The 19,406-nt window shown below is 37.2% G+C and overlaps 1 protein-coding gene across 1 annotated transcript; it reads right to left on the reverse strand.

Moving 5' to 3' along the window:
- Positions 1-4,168: 4,168 nt before the first annotated feature.
- Positions 4,169-19,387, reverse strand: GOLT1B (golgi transport 1B). The gene is made up of 5 exons (XM_023554178.2): positions 19,222-19,387; positions 13,743-13,834; positions 12,200-12,378; positions 8,494-8,575; positions 4,169-5,906 (listed from the first exon to the last, which is right to left on the reverse strand). Exons 1-5 carry the CDS (start codon positions 19,244-19,246, stop codon positions 5,868-5,870), a joined length of 417 nt encoding a protein of 138 aa, XP_023409946.2. The 5' UTR covers positions 19,247-19,387; the 3' UTR covers positions 4,169-5,867.
- Between the last annotated feature and the right edge of the window lie 19 nt (positions 19,388-19,406).

Consider the following 19,406-nt stretch of genomic DNA (forward strand, 5'->3'; position numbering starts at 1 on the left):
AGAAAACAGCTGCTATCTTGGATAAGGTTACTTGGACAACATGGGCTAATTATAACAAAATATCCAAATTACCTTGATGACAGACCAGGGAGGATTTGGGTAGGTGTCGTACAAATGAGGTGGTGGGTTCAATCTCCTACAATGGCTCTATTTTCTGCCAGGGCCACTCTTCCCCTTCGGCCAGCTATCTCACTAACAGATGGAAGAAGTCATTTCCCCAGAGGTCTATCATTAGGAGAGACTTTAAGGACACTGAGAAGGTCTGCTACCCAAATAAATTCCCCATTCATTGGCCAGTGTCTTTACCCAGTCATCCTTTCACTTCAGGCTTTGATACCTAAGGAACCCACACCCAATATGGTTGTCTGAAGAGAGATAAGGGGAGTGTTATTTAGGGAGTTGGGTGTTGATTAAGAAAATGGAGGCAGGGAAGGCTGAAGTTCACCTACTTCACAATTATACCTGGATGGGAATATTTTAACACTCATTTCCAAAATGACTGAGCATAGTGTATATGATATGAATGCGCACCACCATTACTACAGGATAACTCGAAGTGCATGCCTGCTAATGGTGTGCTACTAGATGTCATGTAAGTACAGCACAAAGATACAGGGCAAATAGAGCAGAAAGATTTTGGATAAAGATGCAAACAATGAAATACTAATAGCTCTTTGGGACTGTTGAGCCTTGTAAATGTTGGTAGCTCTGAAATTTGAAGGATGTAAGAATCCTATGTGAATTACGTTGAACACTAGGCGTTGCCAGGTATCATCATGCAACAGGAAGATGAGGCAGTCAGTAGTTCTACTTCCAGCCTATGTTCTTGGGCCAGGAATCTCAGGCCAATACCTAGTATTTGCACAGCACTTTTCAAACTTGACAAAGCCCTTTTACAGCCATTCTTTAATTCAATCTTCACAAAAATGTTGTGCAATAGATACTGTGTTTCATTTAGGAGCAAACAGAGAACTTGACTTGACTGACATGACACTAAGTGGTAGAGTTAGTGTTTTATCACCAAAACCTGGGCTTGTACTGCCACGAGACACACTGCCTCACAGGATCACAAACATCACACCAGAAGCCTTTTCTTCAGATACTGGAATTACCCATTATTACCAGCACTGTTCACATATGTAAGAGATCATTCTGCAGGAGAGCCCTCTTGTTGCAGGGTGTTATTTCTGGCCTTTCTTCACTTAAGGAATAAAATCATCTCATATTAAATTTTCTCCTTGGGATAGCTCTTCATATTAGCATTTCCAATTTCAAACAAAGCCACAATCTTGAAAAAGGAGAAACAAAAAACAAAGCCCTCCTAGGTTTCATTCCATATTGGAAAGGAAATCTGAGAATCGCTAATTCAGTCCAGTCTCAAAACTTTAGCAGTGGGTTTCAGGTCTGCCCAGCAGTCACATTTTTTCCAGTAATGAAGGGCAATCAGTCTGTGGGCATGGTCCTTCCCTTTGTCTATGATTCCTCTTCTATTGACGAGCTGCTGATGGAGCAAAGTAAATCTCAGATCACAAGGGATGCTAAGCAGGGGCCAGAACAGATCACTAGATTCTTGGTGATTCTATGAGACTCTCTTGAACACAAGAGGTGACTGATGAGTGGGGACAGCACCAGATAAGCCGGAAGAACTAACTTTCCTTTATCCAATCAACATTATTGAGCACCTACAAGCACCAGGAACTGGAGATACCAATATGAGTAAGAACAAATCTTGAGCCTCAAAAATCTGTTTTCCAGAGGAAAGCAGCCTCATAACCAAATAAATACAAAACAATCACTGGCATGTCCCAGCCCATCGTTGCTGTTATTGCGTCAATTCACCTACCAAGGGTCTCCCATGCCCTTGTTGGCCCTCTTCATTTCACTAAACACTAACTCTACCACTTAGTGTCATGTCCTCTTCCAGCAATTGATCCCTCCTGATGACATGTCCAGAGCAAGTGAGTCAGACAATGTTCTACTTACCAGGTGCCAACCACTAGTATTTTGGCTATAAGAAACCCTGGTGGCACAATGCTTAAGCATGGAAAGCTTGGTGGTTCAAACTTACCCCATGGCTCTGTGGGAGAATAGACCTGGTGATCTGCTCCTGTAAAGACTACAGTCTAGGAAACCCCATGAGGCAGTTCTGCTCTGTCATATAGGGTCACCATGAGTTGGAATTGACTTGACAGCACACAAAAACAGCATTTTGGCTTTACCAAAATTTATGATCAAAACACAGCAGATGTTAATGGTTTCATTTAGGTCACAAATACATATTATATATTCTTTTCACTTTCAGAAAAAAGTATTTAAACATTTTCTCCTCTAATTTCTAAATTGTCCTTTAAAAAAAAATTGCAGTTAACGGTAGCAATTATAGTAACTTTCAGAAAACTGTCCTAATTGCTTGTAGCAATAGCAATTCCATAGCAGGCTTCTGAATACACAAATAGTAGTGGCAGTTCCAAATCTCTAGGTTCACATTAAAAAAAAAAAAAATCTCCCAACAAAACTACAATCAACTGGAAAAAAATATATATATACATACACACACACATATATATATACAGGAAACCCTGCTGGTGTAGTGGCTAAGAGCTATGGCTGCTAGCCGAAAGGTGCATAGTTCAAGTCCACCAGGCACTCCCTGGAAACCCTATGGGGCAGTTCTACTCCGTTCTATAGGGTCGCTATGAGTCGGAATTGACTCGACAGCAACAGGTTTCTTTTTTGGTATATATATGTGTGTGTGTGTGTGTGTGTGTGTACACACACACAGAGTTGAAAAAGAAGTCATATTTTGAGACAAAAATTTCTGAGTTAAAGCTGATGCCATTTTTTTTCTCCAAAGATACCTTCTGAAAATCGCCATCGATCACATAACTGAAGACAGAACAGTTCCAGTAATTCTTGACCAGAAAATAACTCTAGACCACAAATTATTCTACCACTGTTTGTTTCAGTTGTGACTCATGGTGAGTTATTTGGAAATACAGCTAAGAATTTAGGAGTAATGTTAAAGCTATGAACTCCTCATGGCCAAGAGCCGTGTCTTACTCTCCTAGGTCTCCTGAATTCAGCATGGGCATTTTACCACTCAGGAGGTACTCAGAAAATGTCTGCTGAATAACCAAATGGTTACTGGACCTGAGAGTCTGAATTTCTTAACAGCACATTGCCCAAGGTAAGTGACTTACTCTTTTTATAGTTTGTAAAATTAAGAGTTTTCTTGCATACCTCAAATACGTTTGTATTTGATTCCATTTAAAAAATCTGACAATTAAATTTGAAAAAGATGTGATGACCACTTTATAAGAAGCAAATTGCTTATAATGCTTACTTTTAAATATGACGTGGGTTATTTGGCAATGCCAAATTAATTTTTAGAATTTCGTAATAAAGATACACTTGATCACCAATTAATAGAAAAGTACCCTTTTATTGAGAGGTAAGACAAGTGTATTTACAATATCAATTGTTAGGTCATATAATTAGACTGTGAGACTTGTTAAAGCAGCTATATTCCAGGAATTGCAATTTATAAGGGGAAAAGAAAAACATTCCAAATACATGTATGTTTCTGTTACAGAAAATACATTTGAACAATGACAGAAACACTTAAGGCTAAGTAGTATTAGACCTTTTCCTCCCTCTCTAAGGAATAATTGAAGTACATTTTTGTCACAAAGACAGAAGACTAATTTTGGAAAGGAAGAGACAATAGGATGAACACTGCTTTCTGTCCGAAGACTAGTATGTTTCACAATAGAACCTCATCAATGGTGCTGAAAGAGAAATATACAGTGCTGCCAAGCAGTCCCAAACTCATCCTTTGGATTCATTTTAAACTGAAAGCTGCTCCAGCCTCTCAATTTTACTAAAGACTGGTAGATTGTCAAATCCTTTCCATGCTCCTATCCAATAATGCTTTCTGAAATAAGACTGCTGAAAAAGGGAGCTCTGTCACAGTGCAAAGAACATTTTGATATTTATGTCTACAAAGGAATTAATATAGGTGTTCCTTACATTAACAGATACTATTCTTGCTCTAAAAAGGTAGAATTATCTAGTCACTTAAATAGTACAGATCAGTCAAAAATATGTATGTTAGAGTCCTACAGGGCACTTTTTATAAGTCAATCCCCAAAGTGTGTACATTTATATATATTTGACACTCTCCAAGTGAAGCTGATGCTACTTTTTTTTTTTAAAGAACATTAGATACAACACCAGGTCTCTTATTATTCCATGAACTATTGAGGTAGGAGTCTCCATCTGTCCAATATCATTGCATTTTCACAGACTATATCATAAATCAAATGCCAGAACCAAAAAGACAGTAATCCACAAGACTGAACCATCAGGCTATATGCCAAGTCTTTCCTTCTTTAGATGAGCGAGGTTGGGAGTTCTCTGGGCATTAAGAGATTAAATTTAAGAATAACGTAAGCCGTAATATATTTTGTACACGTTTTTAAATAAAAATCACAAACTCTGATTATGATCTTATGCATTAAAAGGCGTTATGGCTGTTAAAAAAAAAAAACAGTGCAATCATTAGTGATAAAACAACTAGTACTGTGGCTGTTGAAAGGTGTCCCTAGATCTACCACGAAAGCTGCTACCATGGGAAGCTACTAAAGAAACGACTGCGCTTTCCTAGTGCCTGTCCAGCAGCAACGGTAGAAAACATTTTTTTTAGTGTTATGTTTTTTAAGAAGCTACAGCCAGTTTAATTACAGTAAAATAACTGCAGCATGTGAATTCAGAAATTTTCCCCATTACTCAAGATGAAGAGTGCTCACATAAAGCATACATCATGGATATTGATTTTTATGTTATGAAAAAGCTGAAAATAAGGGGAAAATGCAGCTTGGATGAGTAGCCCTTAAAAAATTGCCATAAGTTTAATCTTTTAACATCTTACATGTTTTAAAGTAAAGACCGCCAGTAATTATTTTATGAAAAACAAAATAGTAAACTACAGCTAAAAAAAAAAAAACTACATCACAACAGGGAAAAATACATTTTCTTTGCATTATTCAGTACCTTAAATAAAAAAACTATTCACTGAGACAAACCTGTAATAGATTACTTCATGGTCAAGAGTGCTGTCTGTTAAGTGAACAATACAGGCAGATGCTTAGGAGGTCAGACTCCCAAGAAGTATGAGTATTTCCAGAGTGTGTTGCTGACCAAAAAAGTGCTGGTCAGTTGTAATACAGGAAAGTAAAGGATGACTTTTGAGCATTCTAACAAAGAATATCTAGCTCAGATTTTCATCTGGCTTTAAAACATAAAGATTCAGAAGAACCATAAAAGTTTTATTTTAACCACGTTTAAAAAAAAAAAAAGTGATTCATACATCAAAACTGGTTTTTCCTTGGTTTTAATACAATAAAATGACATAATCCAATCTAAGTCATGCATCACCGCTTTCAGAGACACAGTGCAACTGGGAAGACCTTTGCCGTCGCAGTGGACACTTCTAAAAAGCAATGCCTATGGGTGCTCCCGCACCTTCGCAATGAAAGGCACAGGCACCACAGTTCTCTAGGGATGGCTGCGTTTCGCGCATTGTGGAAAAGTAATAAAAACAGCCGTCAAGAGTTTCAATATGGATTGTAACACAGATTTCACCTCCTTCAGTTTGCTTGCTGACTTCTTAGCTTAGGTCACTTGATTACAAACTTGTTTTCACTGCTTCTTTGCTAATTGCTGTTGGTACTTTGTAGGCTATACGTTTTAAACTTCTTTAAAGAACATTACAAGCTATTTCATGTAATTTAATTTTGTGCTGGATAGTCTTCAAAGGATTTTATAAATAATACAATATTTTAAATGAGTCTTCAATTCAGTTGTTGTTATACCATATTGTTGCTTTCTCCAACTTTATCTACAAACTGTAAAGAGAAAAAAAAATTAGAAAAAAGTCTATAGCACTGTACATTATATCATTTCAAATGTTGATTAAAAAACCCAGCTTTACAAGAAGATTTGTGGAAATTTAAAGTATGATGGACAATGATTAATCCGATACTACTCACCACCATCTTCTGACACATAAATGTTTGTTAAAAAAAAGAAAAATTCTAAAATTTGTTTTCTGAATGACATGTCATACACATGAATTTAAGGGTGCAACATGATAAATGCAACACAATGAACAAACCAGATAAATGATGTTAACACTGACAGTTTAACAAAAAACATAAAAATAAATTAAAAAGTGAAAATATCAGCCATTCATGCATTAATGAACCCATAAGATATTTCAACTGACCATTACTGTGGATCTCTTCTGGGCCTATGTAGTCTTTGAACAAACAGATTTAACTCCATTAAGTTCAATAATTACAACAGCTGTTGACTAAAAATACTCTAAATGTGTATTCTGGACTTCAGACTGAAAGTGGCAACAACATCAGAAATAGATGTAATGATGCAAGCATAAATTTATAATTACTGATTATAAATTTTAGCATATATTAATTTAAGTGGTTATTTACATTGGTTCCTCCACTCCATATATAAAGCAATTTAGCTTTCTTCAGCATTCCAGATGGTGATCCAAAGATTGAATCAAAGTATATAATTAGTGGACATAATAAAAATTACGTAACTCAAACGGTTATATTATCAAAATTCAGCAATCATCTTAACTGTTTCTTTCATTTATTATTTTCATTTTTACTTAAGCATCTATTATAATTAAGTAATGCTAGGGAATGTCATCTACACTATTGGGCGCCCATTTATACAAGTACTACAGAATTCTTAAATTAAGGGCATAAATAGCAATTACAACTTTATAACTAGAAGTATCAGTAAATTCAAATGCCATTTTAAGTATAAACAACATTGACAATTGTATGAGACTGGAAGTAAATGCAAATTGCAAATGAAATCAGAATATACCTGGATAGGCCAAGTTCCAACATTTTCTATTACCACAAATAGGTGGTTGGGTCCACTGAAACTAAGAAGTTGCTCTGAATGTATTTGTAGATTCATGAGAACTTTAAAGTAAATATAAAAGGAGAAAAAGCACAATACTCTCTCTCCAGGGATAGCTTAAAATATCTAGGTTGCCTTGGCTGTAGGTTCTGATTCTAAAATTGACCTAGGGATGGAAACAGGATTAGATTTTTGTAGTATTTATTCTTCTAAGGGTAAGTCATCCTTTAGCTCTTTTGGAATTCAAAAAATGCTATGGTTTATCTCTTTAAGATTAACAAAAATCTGTAAGTAACTTTAGGAAATTGATGGACTCTCTGGCACCGCACTAGAACTTGTGATCTTTTAAATTTGTCTTCAAGGCCAGTTCATCTTAGTTGTTCAGGACAGATGTGGAACTATGAAATTTCTAAAGAAAATGCAACTGTGGGTCAGATCTACAGCCAAAAGGATTGCCCCCAACTCAGTTGAATTCCAGATTACCCAGATGCTTTTGAAATTTAAGGATTTAGTTTAGTTTTGAAATTTAAGGATTTAAGCTAAAAGGAAGTCAGCTGGAATCCTTGAGGTCAATGCAATGCCATCCTTCATTCATTCATTTAGCAAAAATGTGCTGAACATCTTTTATGTGCTAGGTATTGTGCTGGATGGGCACTGGGGATAGAACAGGGACTAAAACAGTCTGTTTCTGCCCTCAAGGACTGTAACATTTCACATATAAACCTTTTTCCTGACAACTAAAACAGAGGTAGCGTTATGATAAAGGCACGTGCAGCGTATACTATAGAAGCACGGCCCAAGCCAGTCATAGGGAGTCAGGAAAGCTTTTTCTGAGAAGGCAATGAGGAAGGTGAATCTGAAAGACCTTTGAACCTCCTGCAGAGATGTAACAGTCTTCAAACTAGTAGGCTGGTATCAAGGATTTGCTGAATGAATACTGAATGAAGGGAAGAAACTTCACTTGACAATTTTTAAAACATTGTCTTTAGCCTTTATGAATTATCTAATTTGACACCCTTTATCTTATCAGGATAGAAACTGACGCCCACCCTGGAGAAACCAGATTGCTGAGCTGTGGACAGAATTGGGAACAGAATCATATCATCTGATTCCCAACATGCTATTCTTTTATTGTCTTAATCCACTCTATTTGGTGATGTAGTCTGAGAAAAAAACATTCGCAAGAAAAAATGGTGTCATTTTATATATTGTTTCTAAAATGAGAGATCATATGAAAGTTAACTGAAAAATGCCTTGAACCCTCAAAGAGAAAGGTAGCATTGCACATTAATCTGGATAACATTTAAAATAGAGAACAATATTAAAAATGCATACAGTGAAATACAATTTCAGGGTTTATACATTTAGTGATGGAAACCATGATCTCTATGATGTAAACATTTATATGGTAATCAAAAAATTATCAATTACTCAATCAAGTATCAATTACTCACATTTCTGTAAGTAAAAAGCATCAAAAAGTATTTTATTTTGATAGTTTAAGACTATAATGCTAAATACATGATTACTTACTGATCTAATTCCAGGTAAATTCAAGAGGGATCCAAGGACTGGCACTCTTCTAATAAAGCCAACAACCACAGGGAAGAAGCCCCTGGGAGAGGAAAAGGACAAAGGTTCTTAGAATTTGTATGTTCTCTATCACCAAAATAAACTGCTAACCAAACAAAAAGAATGGATCTTGTTAAAATTTTGAATATTTCAGGAATGGCAAACTTGGAATTATAAATTACAACAAACGTCATTAGACAATGTTGTGATCATCGGTAGAAACTCAAGAAGAACATGAGGCTAAGCTATGTGGTATGCTCAGGCATATCAGTCGTCTCAGTTCAATTGCTGATCATTTCCTCAACTATAGTGAGATGTGTGGGCGGAAAGGGACCAAAAGGAAAGGGCTGGAGATAACATATGGGAAAGACTTGAAAACAGTAGCTGCTATCATTTACTGAAAATTACTAAGTGGTAATATTTAGTAACAGTAAGTGTCTAACATTTAACACTCTTGACCGTCTAGAAGAGTCTATAAGAGTCTATAAGACTTCACATTCAGTCTCATTTTTTGGTTGAAATACAAGCCCTCAGAAGTCACACAGCTTCTAATCAGTTTAAAATTAACTGTGGATCAGTTAACCCACCTCTATACAGGAAGAGTAAGAAAGCATTTATTTAGATATTTACAGAATAAACTCTTTCTGAACCAAAATTAGGTATAAAAACTGACTGACTCATGGCAACCCTGTGTGTCAGAGTAGAACTGTGCTCCATAGAGTTTTCAATGGCTGATTTTTCAGAAGTAGATCACCAGACCTTTCCTCCACGGGGCCTCTGGGTAGACTCAAACCACCAAACTTTCAGTAAGCAGCTGAGCACTTAACTGTTTGCAGAACCCAGGGATTCCAAAATTAGGTACATAGGAATGAAAATACTACAAGGGATAGAATTCAAGAATTAAGCAATAAGGTTAAATTAAAAATATGCAAGAAGTGAAAACATATGGAATAAAAGAAGAGTTAAATAGAAAGCAGAATTTTTTTCAATTAGAATGCAGTTCTTATTTTGATGGTACGTATACATGTTTCGAAAGCAATCAATTATTTCCTAGTAGCACTAAAATTCAAGATGGTAATTTTTTTGGTTCCAAGTTTCAAGTATTTCTTTAAACATGAAAATGTGTGATTTCAAGTGCTACCATTTAGGTATATAAATATCCAGAAAAACAATGCTTAAGACCCTTGGCACTATATACCATATCTCAAACTAAGAATATCTCATAACAAAATCCAGTAACGATAAACAGAATCTTGTACCAAAACCTTCTCTAAACACCATGAAGCCAGTGTATTTTTCCAAGTTTATCAGTGATGCTAAGACCCCTTATTCTTGTTCATTTCTAAGATTAGCTTTGGTTTTTATTCCTGAATGCTAATATTACTATATAATTAAGCCAACGAACTTCTCTTAGTGTCCTCAAAGTAATTAAGTTTTCTGCTGTAAGGCACTCCTGCCATAACTCCTTCCTTACTCTCTTCTCTTAGCCACATGACCCTTCCTCCTGGGTCTTCTCTCCTTAGTCTCTTCCAACATTAAGAGTTAACTTTGTTACTATTTTCCAGGATTCTAATCTTACCATTCTACATTCTCTCTCTACTATATTAACAGCCTCTTAACTGGCGTCCATGTCTACAGCCTTTCTCTTTTCAGTGCAAACTTTATCCTGATATTAGAACAATCTACCTAAAACATCCACCTGGTTATATTATGTCTATCTTAAAAATTTCTGTGGGTAAAGAAGGTATGAGTCCTCAGACTGGGTGGGACCTCTGAAGTGTTGTGCATCAAATTTGGTCACAGGATCAAGTATACTTTTCTTAGCCATTCAAAGAACTTTTGCAACCTGCTCCAAACTTCCTTTTCAGTCTCTTCTCTAACCATTTCATTCCATTCATCAGAGTCTCCTGTCTCACTAGACTATTCGCTCTTTTTAGAAGAAGCCATGTACTTCCACATCCCTATACTTTTTTTATGGTTCAGTGGTAGGATTCTTGCCTTCCACGCGGGAGATCTGGGTTGGATTCCTGGCCAATGTGCCTCAGGTGAAGCCATCGCCTGTCTGTCAGTGGAAGCTTCTGGGTTGCTATGATTCTGAACAGGTTTAAGTGGCTTTCAGACTAAGACAGTCTCCATAGTAAGGCCTACTTTCAAAAATCAGCCACTGAAAACTCTACGAAACACAACTGTCAGATCTTGTTGTGCGTGGGTTGCCCTGAGTCAGGACCAACTCAATGGCAGCTAACAATAACATTACTCTGTCTAGTAAACTGTCCTTCCCTCTCATTTATAGGATGGATGCCTACCCACCTTTTTTTTGAGCGTTCTTTGTAGTTTTTTTTTAAATAATTTTTATTGTGCTTTAAGTGAAAGTTTACAAATCAAGTCAGTCTCTCACATATAAACTTATATACACCTTACTACACACTCCCATTTACTCTCCCCCTAATGAGTCAGCCCACTCCCTCCTTCCAGTCTTTCCTGTTGTAACCGTTTTGCCAGTGTCTAACCACCTCTACCCTCCCATCTCCCTTCCAGACAGGAGTTGCCAACACAGTCTCAAGTGTCCACCTGATACAAGTAGCTCACTCCTCATCAGCATCTCTCTCCAACCCACTGTCTAGTCCATTCCGTGTCTGATGAGTTGTCTTCGGGAATGGTTCCTGTCCTGGGCCAACAGAATTTGGGGACCATGACTGCCAGGATTCTTCTAGTCTCAGTCAGACCATTAAGTCTGGTCATTTTATGAGAATTTGGGGTCTGCATCCCACTGTTCTCCTGCTCCCTCAGGGGTTCTCTGTTGTGCTCCCTGTCAGGGCAGTCATCGTTTGTGGCCAGGCACCATCTAGTTCTCCTATCCACCTTTCAAGGTCCAATTGATCAGTTACCATTTTCTACCTCTCACTAGATTTAATCCGTTTTTTAATTATGCTCTTATAATACTCTGTAATGGCATAACTGCTATATCCTACTGGTATCTTTACATGTCTATTTCCCATATTAGCAATAAGAAATTCCCTAAAGCAATTTGGCACTTAGTTCATCTCCTGTGAGTAATACAGTACCTGAAAGATAGAAGACAGACAATATACATTTCTCAAATAAGTGATTAAGACTACCTTTACTAAAAGGCTTTTTTCACGTTGTACACTATTGTTTATTTACTTGGTAACTGGCAAATGCAAAATATTAACTGATCAAAATCTCCCATAGTGTGTTTGGCAAAGAATTTTCTATTAGGTATCTTCAGTAAATGATTTATGAACACATGGCAGTAACTATAAAAAATAAAGCTCTATGCATTAAAAAGCTGGATCTACCCATATATATATATATATATATATATATATATATATATATATATCTTTCTTTAACTGTTTAGTTGCTGTATTAAATGTAAGGATTGTGTCATAAAATGAATTTTATTGCATTACAGTTACTTTACAAGACTATTTATGTCCTTACTTAGGCAGTCAATTGCATTTGATCAAAATTTTTAGAGTTGACTAAATGGTGTAAATTGTAATAAAAGACTCAATCTAAACAAAAATCCATTAAAGAAAATAATTGTCTCCTTACTCATACAGATGCAAATATCTGGATCTTTGTAATAATAATCTAATATTCTGGTTTACTGAAAGAGAAAATAAAAAAATGATTGCCTTACCTGAACAAGAGAAAGAACCCGTAAATTTCGAAGATCATGCCTATCAAAGGCCAACCAACAAGGACTACAAATACACCACCCAGGAAAAATCCTGTAGCTTTCATTTTATGTTTTTGGAAGAAGAATCTGAAGGTTCTTTCTAAACCAATTACAAAAGCCAAGCCAGCTACAAATAAAACCTAGAACACAAAGAAAATGCAACATAAAAAAAGTAGTTAAATATGCTGCATACATTTGAGAAGCAGGATCAAAGCTAAATATAATAAAAAGGAGCACATTTGTTCGGCTGTTAATGTGGGCAACTAGCCAGGGAACAAACTACAATGCACAACCAACAATCAGAGCCAAGGAGTGGACTGAGCAAGTGAGAGTTGTAGCTATATTCCACTCTTCTCATTCTTCTTCTATCTTGATTTAATGGAGAAAAGGAGAAACAAAGAAAGATCAGGCTTTACCACAGGGCATCTGCATCTTCCCAGTAGTTTTCCCAGTTCTAGCTGGATGGGGACAGTTTAATCAAGCAGATGGCAAGGGATAAAGAGGGAAGGTCCTTTGGATGGGAGAGATTCTGACATGGCCAAGTTGAGAGCAAAGGAAACCATGCAAGGCCAGGAAAGAGTATAGTTTTATTAATTCCAGAGTATATGGCGGCAGCAGAAATAAGAACACGGCCACGTGTTCTCAAATATACATACATTTTATACGTTTTCAGATAGTGGACAAGAAATGGTGGTCCACAAAAGCTTGCTTTACTCCCAAATGCTTGCTCTCCCTCACAAAATTTTTTTAATGAGAAATATTTCATATAAATGCACATGAAGCCTAAAGCTTAAGTTTCATATTAAGAGATACTGATGATGTTTATATTACCATTTATTATAGCATCAATTTTGAACAACTTTGTTATCCTTTATCTCTTCCTATTTCTAATTAAAAGCTCAAAAGAATATACCCTTCAAAAGATACTTAATCATTTTTTGTGACTTTCTATTATCCTCTTAAGAGATATTATTCCTAGAACTCTTGAACCTCCACAAATGAATAGTATAGTACATATTTCAAATGAACTATATAGATCTTTCTAGAAAGTCAATAATTGAGATATATATTTTAAAAGGTTTAAAAAGTTTTTAGAAATCTGTTTATATGACACTGTTGAATCAAATGCAAAATCTCAGATGCTTAAAGTCAAAATATTTTAACAAGTTTACCAAGACAAAGGGTATCACGCTCTCTATTTTGAACTCCCATTCAGAGGCAGCCCTCAGTTAACCTATCACAAATCAAACACTTAACAGAGTAGTTCTGGATTTAGAAAACCTCATTAAGAGTTTACCTTTTATTTAGACAGAAGGATGACAGGTTTCATTCCTGATGGAAATAGAGAGTGTAATGGGAATTTTTACATATTACTAATAGTGAATTATTTCCTCAAATTTAATAAAAAACTAAAAAAAAAAAAAAAAGATTTTTAGCAGGTATTAATTCATTTGTAGTTAAATTTCCTTATGAATTTAGTTAAAATATATATTTAAAAACTCACATTTCCAATAGCCAGTAGTGCTTTGTCAAAAAAGAGAATCATTCCAAAGAACAGGAAAAACACTCCAAATCCTGTTAATCCCATTCCAATTTCTGCAATATAAGTTACACGGTTAAGGGTAGAGAAAAATTACAGTCACATTAAGATCTCTGTGCTAAGTAACAGAATTGATCAGTTTTTCTTTGGGCTGATATAAGGGAATAGGTCCCCAACATTGCAGGCTAACTCATAATAACATTCATTAAGATCTAAAACAAATTAATATCAGCAAATTACCTCAAAATTTGAAATATGAATGGAAATGTCTTACAAGCATAGCAATATAAAAATAAGAAACCAGGATTCTAAACTTTTGGTAATATTTTTTCCCTCCCCAGAGCTCCTCTGCACCAGACAGGAACGCATGGATTTCCTGTAAGGATTTATCTCCCTTCACATTCTATGACTATCATTTATATATTTATATCATTTATATCTGTAGTTCCTCCTTTGCCCTCTTAAAATGAATGCCTTCTTTAACCTAACAGAAATGCTACAGTACATCAGCACAATATGCTCACTTAATTATATACCGCTTTTCACAAGGGTGACAAGGAATATGTTGAGGATTATGGTAGCTGTCTCCCCAAAAGTTAATCTTCAGGTGGTTAGACATCATTTTTAACCTCTCCTTGATGATGTAAGGGTTTGCTACTAATTTATTTAAATTGAGTCCATTCACACATGTAGTCTAATGAGTACTGTCATCATCTCTCTGAAGTTTCAAAGAAAACTGCTTTACCTAATATTAATATTCTCGATGTTTACTCATTCATTCAGAAACAATGAGTTGTTAACAATAGATGCCAGGAACTGTTCCAAGTACTGAATATACAGTAGTGGACAAAGAGTAAGCTTTGAAGTCTATGTTCACCCTGTCTAAAAGATTAATCATTTTATTGACTTTACATTCTTTCTCCAGACTTTATCTTTCTAGTCTGAAGAGCCTTAATTTTCAAAGGTGACAGTGGTACTCTCCTGTTTATGCCACAAAACAATCCACTGAGCCACCTCCTGGATCATTTTAGTTTTGTTTTCAGGAAACGGCCATCAATCCTTATTTTACCTAGAAGCACTTTCTGCATAGACTATGAGTCAGAGGATAAGCCACCGTATTTTTGGAAACACAATTTTAAATCACTATTAATGATTTTTGACCTCTTACCTTTTTTTTGTCTGAGCTCCAGAAAGCTAAAATTTGGGTTACACCTACTTTAGAAAAAATCTTTAGCCATACAAAACTGTCTGCTGACTTGAAAATTTTTATTAACTTTACCTTTTTCCATAGTCCCCATCTCCTCAATTTATAGATAGCTACTGCCTTCCATCCTAGCCATTCCTTTCTTGCAAAGTTAGCCTAGAAGAATTCAGGTACACCAGTACGTGCAGTCCAGAAGCAAATTTCTATGGAAATTTGAGCCTGACGCTTCCATGTTTAAATGCCTTAAGAAAATCTACTGAGCTGTCAGACCTAACTTACTGGAGGAAAAGATGGACAAAAGAACAAGCAAAATTCCAAAAAGTAACTATTTTGTAGTTTGGATTTAATTACTGGCACTTGAGTTATCTGAATATGTCTAATTTCTAACTTTTCACAAATTATCCTAATGACTGTTGTTGTTAGGTGCCGTCGAGTCAGTTCCACCTCAAAGCAATCCTATGAACACCAGAACAAAACACTGCCCAGTCCTGTGCCATCCTCACAATCCATTTGCAGCTGTTTATTCTCAGTTTGAGTCGTACCATATAGGCAAATAAAGATCCAGAAAGCTTTACTCTATCCATGTCATTAAGATCGATTCTACTTTGAGGAGGCAGTTCTTCCCCGGTCGTCTTTTGAGTGCCTTTCAACCTGAGGGGCTCATCTTCCGGCACTATATCAATGTTCCACCGCTATTCATAAGGTTTTTACTGGCCGATGTTTTTCAGAAGTAGACTGCCAGTTCTTTCTTCCTAGTCTGTCTTTGTCTGGAAGCTCTGCTGAAACCCGTCTACCATGGGTGACCCTGCTGGTATTTGAAATACCGGTGGCACAGCTTCCAGCATCACGGCAACATGCAAGCCACCACAATAGGACAAGTTGACAGACGAGTGGTGGAATCCTAATGATTACATAAAAATTTTGAGATTTTGCTCATCATAAAGAAAATTATATGTGTTGCGAACTTATACACTAGATTAAGCATTACGAGGTGCTTAACATACCTTATTTAACTTCATCCTCCCAATACTACAAGGTAGGTATCATTCTATCATTTTAGAGCTGGTGGAGTTTGAGGTTGAGAGAACATTTGGACCCAGATCTGTTTGGATCCAAAGCCCATGTATTTAACGATTATGCCATGCTGCTTTCCACAGGGATTTTTTTTTGGAGGGGGGTAAAATATGTTTGGTTTAATAAAACTTAAGGGCATTGGACTGTAATAAACTCCTGAAGGAAGTTTCTTTAGGTGACAGATGTTTAATATGATTAATTCATTAGCAAGTAAAATGAAGGAGATGCCAGTAGCACTATTAAACAATGACTGCAGTAAAAAAAACAATGTTTGAACATGGTTGCACATTTAATGAAGTGTTTTTATAAATATTCTGTAATTCTTTTAACAAAACTGTGAGGCAAAAAGTAGCACCACCCCATGTTTCATATGGGTAACCAAAGACTCAGAGTAAGTCACTTGCCCTGGTTACAGAACCAGCAGGTGTGTGGGGTGGTCTTGGTGGTGGTGAGTCAGGCCAGAATTCAAATCCAGTCTTCTGACTCCACAGCCAACGGTCTCACAACTACAGTATGGTAACCAAAACATTCCGATTACTTTATCCCATGTAGTCCAGCAGGAAAGGGTTGCCTGTAACATCTCGGCCAGAACTGGCACTGGCATGACGCTGCCAAGTATTCCCTGCCCTGAATGGACCAAAAGAGGCTCCAACTGGCCTCTCTATGCCTGTTTCTCTTATCCAGAATTCTCTTCTTCCCTATCCTCATGCATTCACGTGCCCCAAAAGAATCATATGCAGTGAAATAAATTTAACTCCCTCTTCAGCACCATCAAACCTTCATGCCTCCTGCCCACAAGGTACTGACAAAAAAGAACAGTCTGAAAAAAAGCAATATAATAAAACTAATTTGTTTAATTTAAAAAGCTCATTGTATAAATTTTATAAGAATCATCTCATCACCAATGGCAATCACTGTATCATTTCACATCTTATTATTTTTTTTTTAAGGCAGCATTGTCTTTCCGTCTGTGTCCTTCAAAAAACAGGGGGGCATTAAAAAAAAAGAATTCTATTTAACTCAACTGAATGCCATGGTAGAGTTTCAGGCAATGTAGACTTAGAGGCAGCTCAGGAACTCCTCCTTCCTCCTGATCCTCTCAATAAGCCTTGTTTTTTAGGGGTGTGTGTGTGCTATTTTAGAATCCCTTAAAACGATCATAGCTTTTTACTCTTTACTCTGATCAGGGCTTGGTGACCCTTTCTCAGAATCAGAATCCCAGAGTAATCTTGGCAAATCACTTTTGTATGATGGCCAACTCCTGCAGTTAAACACACACATACACAAACACAGTTTGACAGAAAAAGCTTTTGGTTCACTAATCATTTTATGTTTCAATCCACTCTCACCTCAAACATCTGGCAAGTAAGCAGAGTAAAATTTTATCTTTCTCACCAATTTAATAAAGTGAGAATGCTTCCTATTCTGCCCATAAAGCAACTCTGCCCCGCTAGCTCTGGCTTTTGGAAGGATGTAAATCAGGTACTCATCCCCATAATAAGTCTTCAATGGAAGAGAATTTCTAAAAACAGGGTAAGTACTACATTTATAAAAATCTATTTAATAATTACAAACTGAGATAGGAGAATACAGTTAGATGAGAAACTTATGTAGCGATTAAGTCCTTGCTCTGAGTAACAAGTGGGATTAGGAATAAATCTAGCAATTTTGTATATGGCTTTACTAATCTCCTTGGACAACTTAATTCTAATTTTGGATTTCAATCAAGAAGCCCCATACAATCCCTCAAAAAAAAATCAATGCATAACAATTTTATAAGACGAACATCTACTGTTTAAAGTATTTTTGCTACGGAAGATCTATTCTTAGATCTCAAATAGATTATATCAAGTGTTCTTAGATACAAATGTGATACAGTGAAAAGAACAAAGGTTTTTGGGCTAGCAGGATCTAGTGTGTCATCTTCTTTATGAACACATGGTGAATCTCTTTGAGACTCATTTAATTCGTAAATTGCCTCGATGTGTAAAATCAGCCTCGAAGGCCTCTTGAAGAATTAAGTGCAATAATGACTCATATGAAAGTACTCAGTAAACAGTTCCTGGACCAGGGCAGGTGGCCCCAAGGTGCAGACCCAGTTCAACTTCAGGAGGGAAAGGAGCCTGAGTGGGGTTTCTCATTGCGTGTAGGGTACCTTAGTTCTGTGAAGTTCAAGTCAGCTATAACTTGAATCCAAAGCTTTAAGACTCCACTTTGAAATAGGGTATTTAAAATTAAGTTCTATTTTCACTCCAACAAACTGTTTGATTCTTAAAATCTTAATTATCTGAGTAAGTTAACTGGAATAAGAAAAGAAAGGGATGGCAAATAAAGCAAAGCGAAGTAAAAATAGACTACCGTGTCCATCAAAAGGAAGCACTGGGCTTGGAGAGATTTGTACACACAAAAATCATTAAGATTGACAAGGGGTAGGAAAGTAGAAATGTATCTAAAGAAAAAGAAACGGCGATGCTAACTTTAGAGATGAGATAAGCCTGGAGAACTTCGTGGCAGGCAGAAAGGAATGCTAAAATAATCAAACCTTCCACAAAGCACAATATACAACTTTAACGAATGAAATCCTTTTAACTGACGCAAAGTGTTTTCGCTACTGCTTCTACTACTGTTGAAACATTAACGAGTAGAAAAGTGAAATTGTTGAAAGGGATTTTTGGAAGGTTGAAAAACAAGCGACAAAAGCGAATATTCAAATATGAACACTTAGTAGGTGAATATTTAAAATACTACTAACAACTTGTAGAGGACCCTGAGTACGTCATATGCAGAAACGTCCCCGGGAGTGGGCCGCGGGCACCACGCAGTTTCTCTTGTGGCCGCCCCCAGGAACAAAGCGCCCATCTCATCCAGGGCGAGAGGGCGGCGCGACCCAGGCGCGAGACAGACACTCAGCTAAAGCTCCACCTCCCCAGCTCGGGCGTCTCCCTCGTCCCCACTGCCTCTTCCCCCCAGAACCGAGTCCGCCACAGCAGGTCCAGCACCTGCTAAGGCAGCTTTCTAGGTTCCGCAGCCCCAGCGCACTCACAGGCCGCCGCCCCCAACGCGCAACTTCATTCATTGACCCGGGCGGGCGAGACCCACCCCACCCGAGCGAGGGGTGTGGGGGCTCGCGGCGGGGGAGGAGGTGGCCACGGAGCAGGAGCTTACTCTGGGTATCGGTTAAGGAGATCATGGCTGCAGTGGTGAGGCCAGCGGCGGGAGCAGATGCAGCGGTAGCACGGGGAGCGCAGGGTGTGTAGCTGAGTCGGGAAAAACGAACCCGGGAAGCAGCCCAGGCAAGAGCCGCCACGTCTTCCGGAAACACGCAGCCACCCCCACCCTAGATCCCAAAC

Source organism: Loxodonta africana, chromosome 4 (genome assembly GCF_030014295.1).
Source record: "Loxodonta africana isolate mLoxAfr1 chromosome 4, mLoxAfr1.hap2, whole genome shotgun sequence".
In the NCBI taxonomy this organism is placed as follows: Eukaryota; Metazoa; Chordata; class Mammalia; order Proboscidea; family Elephantidae; genus Loxodonta; species Loxodonta africana.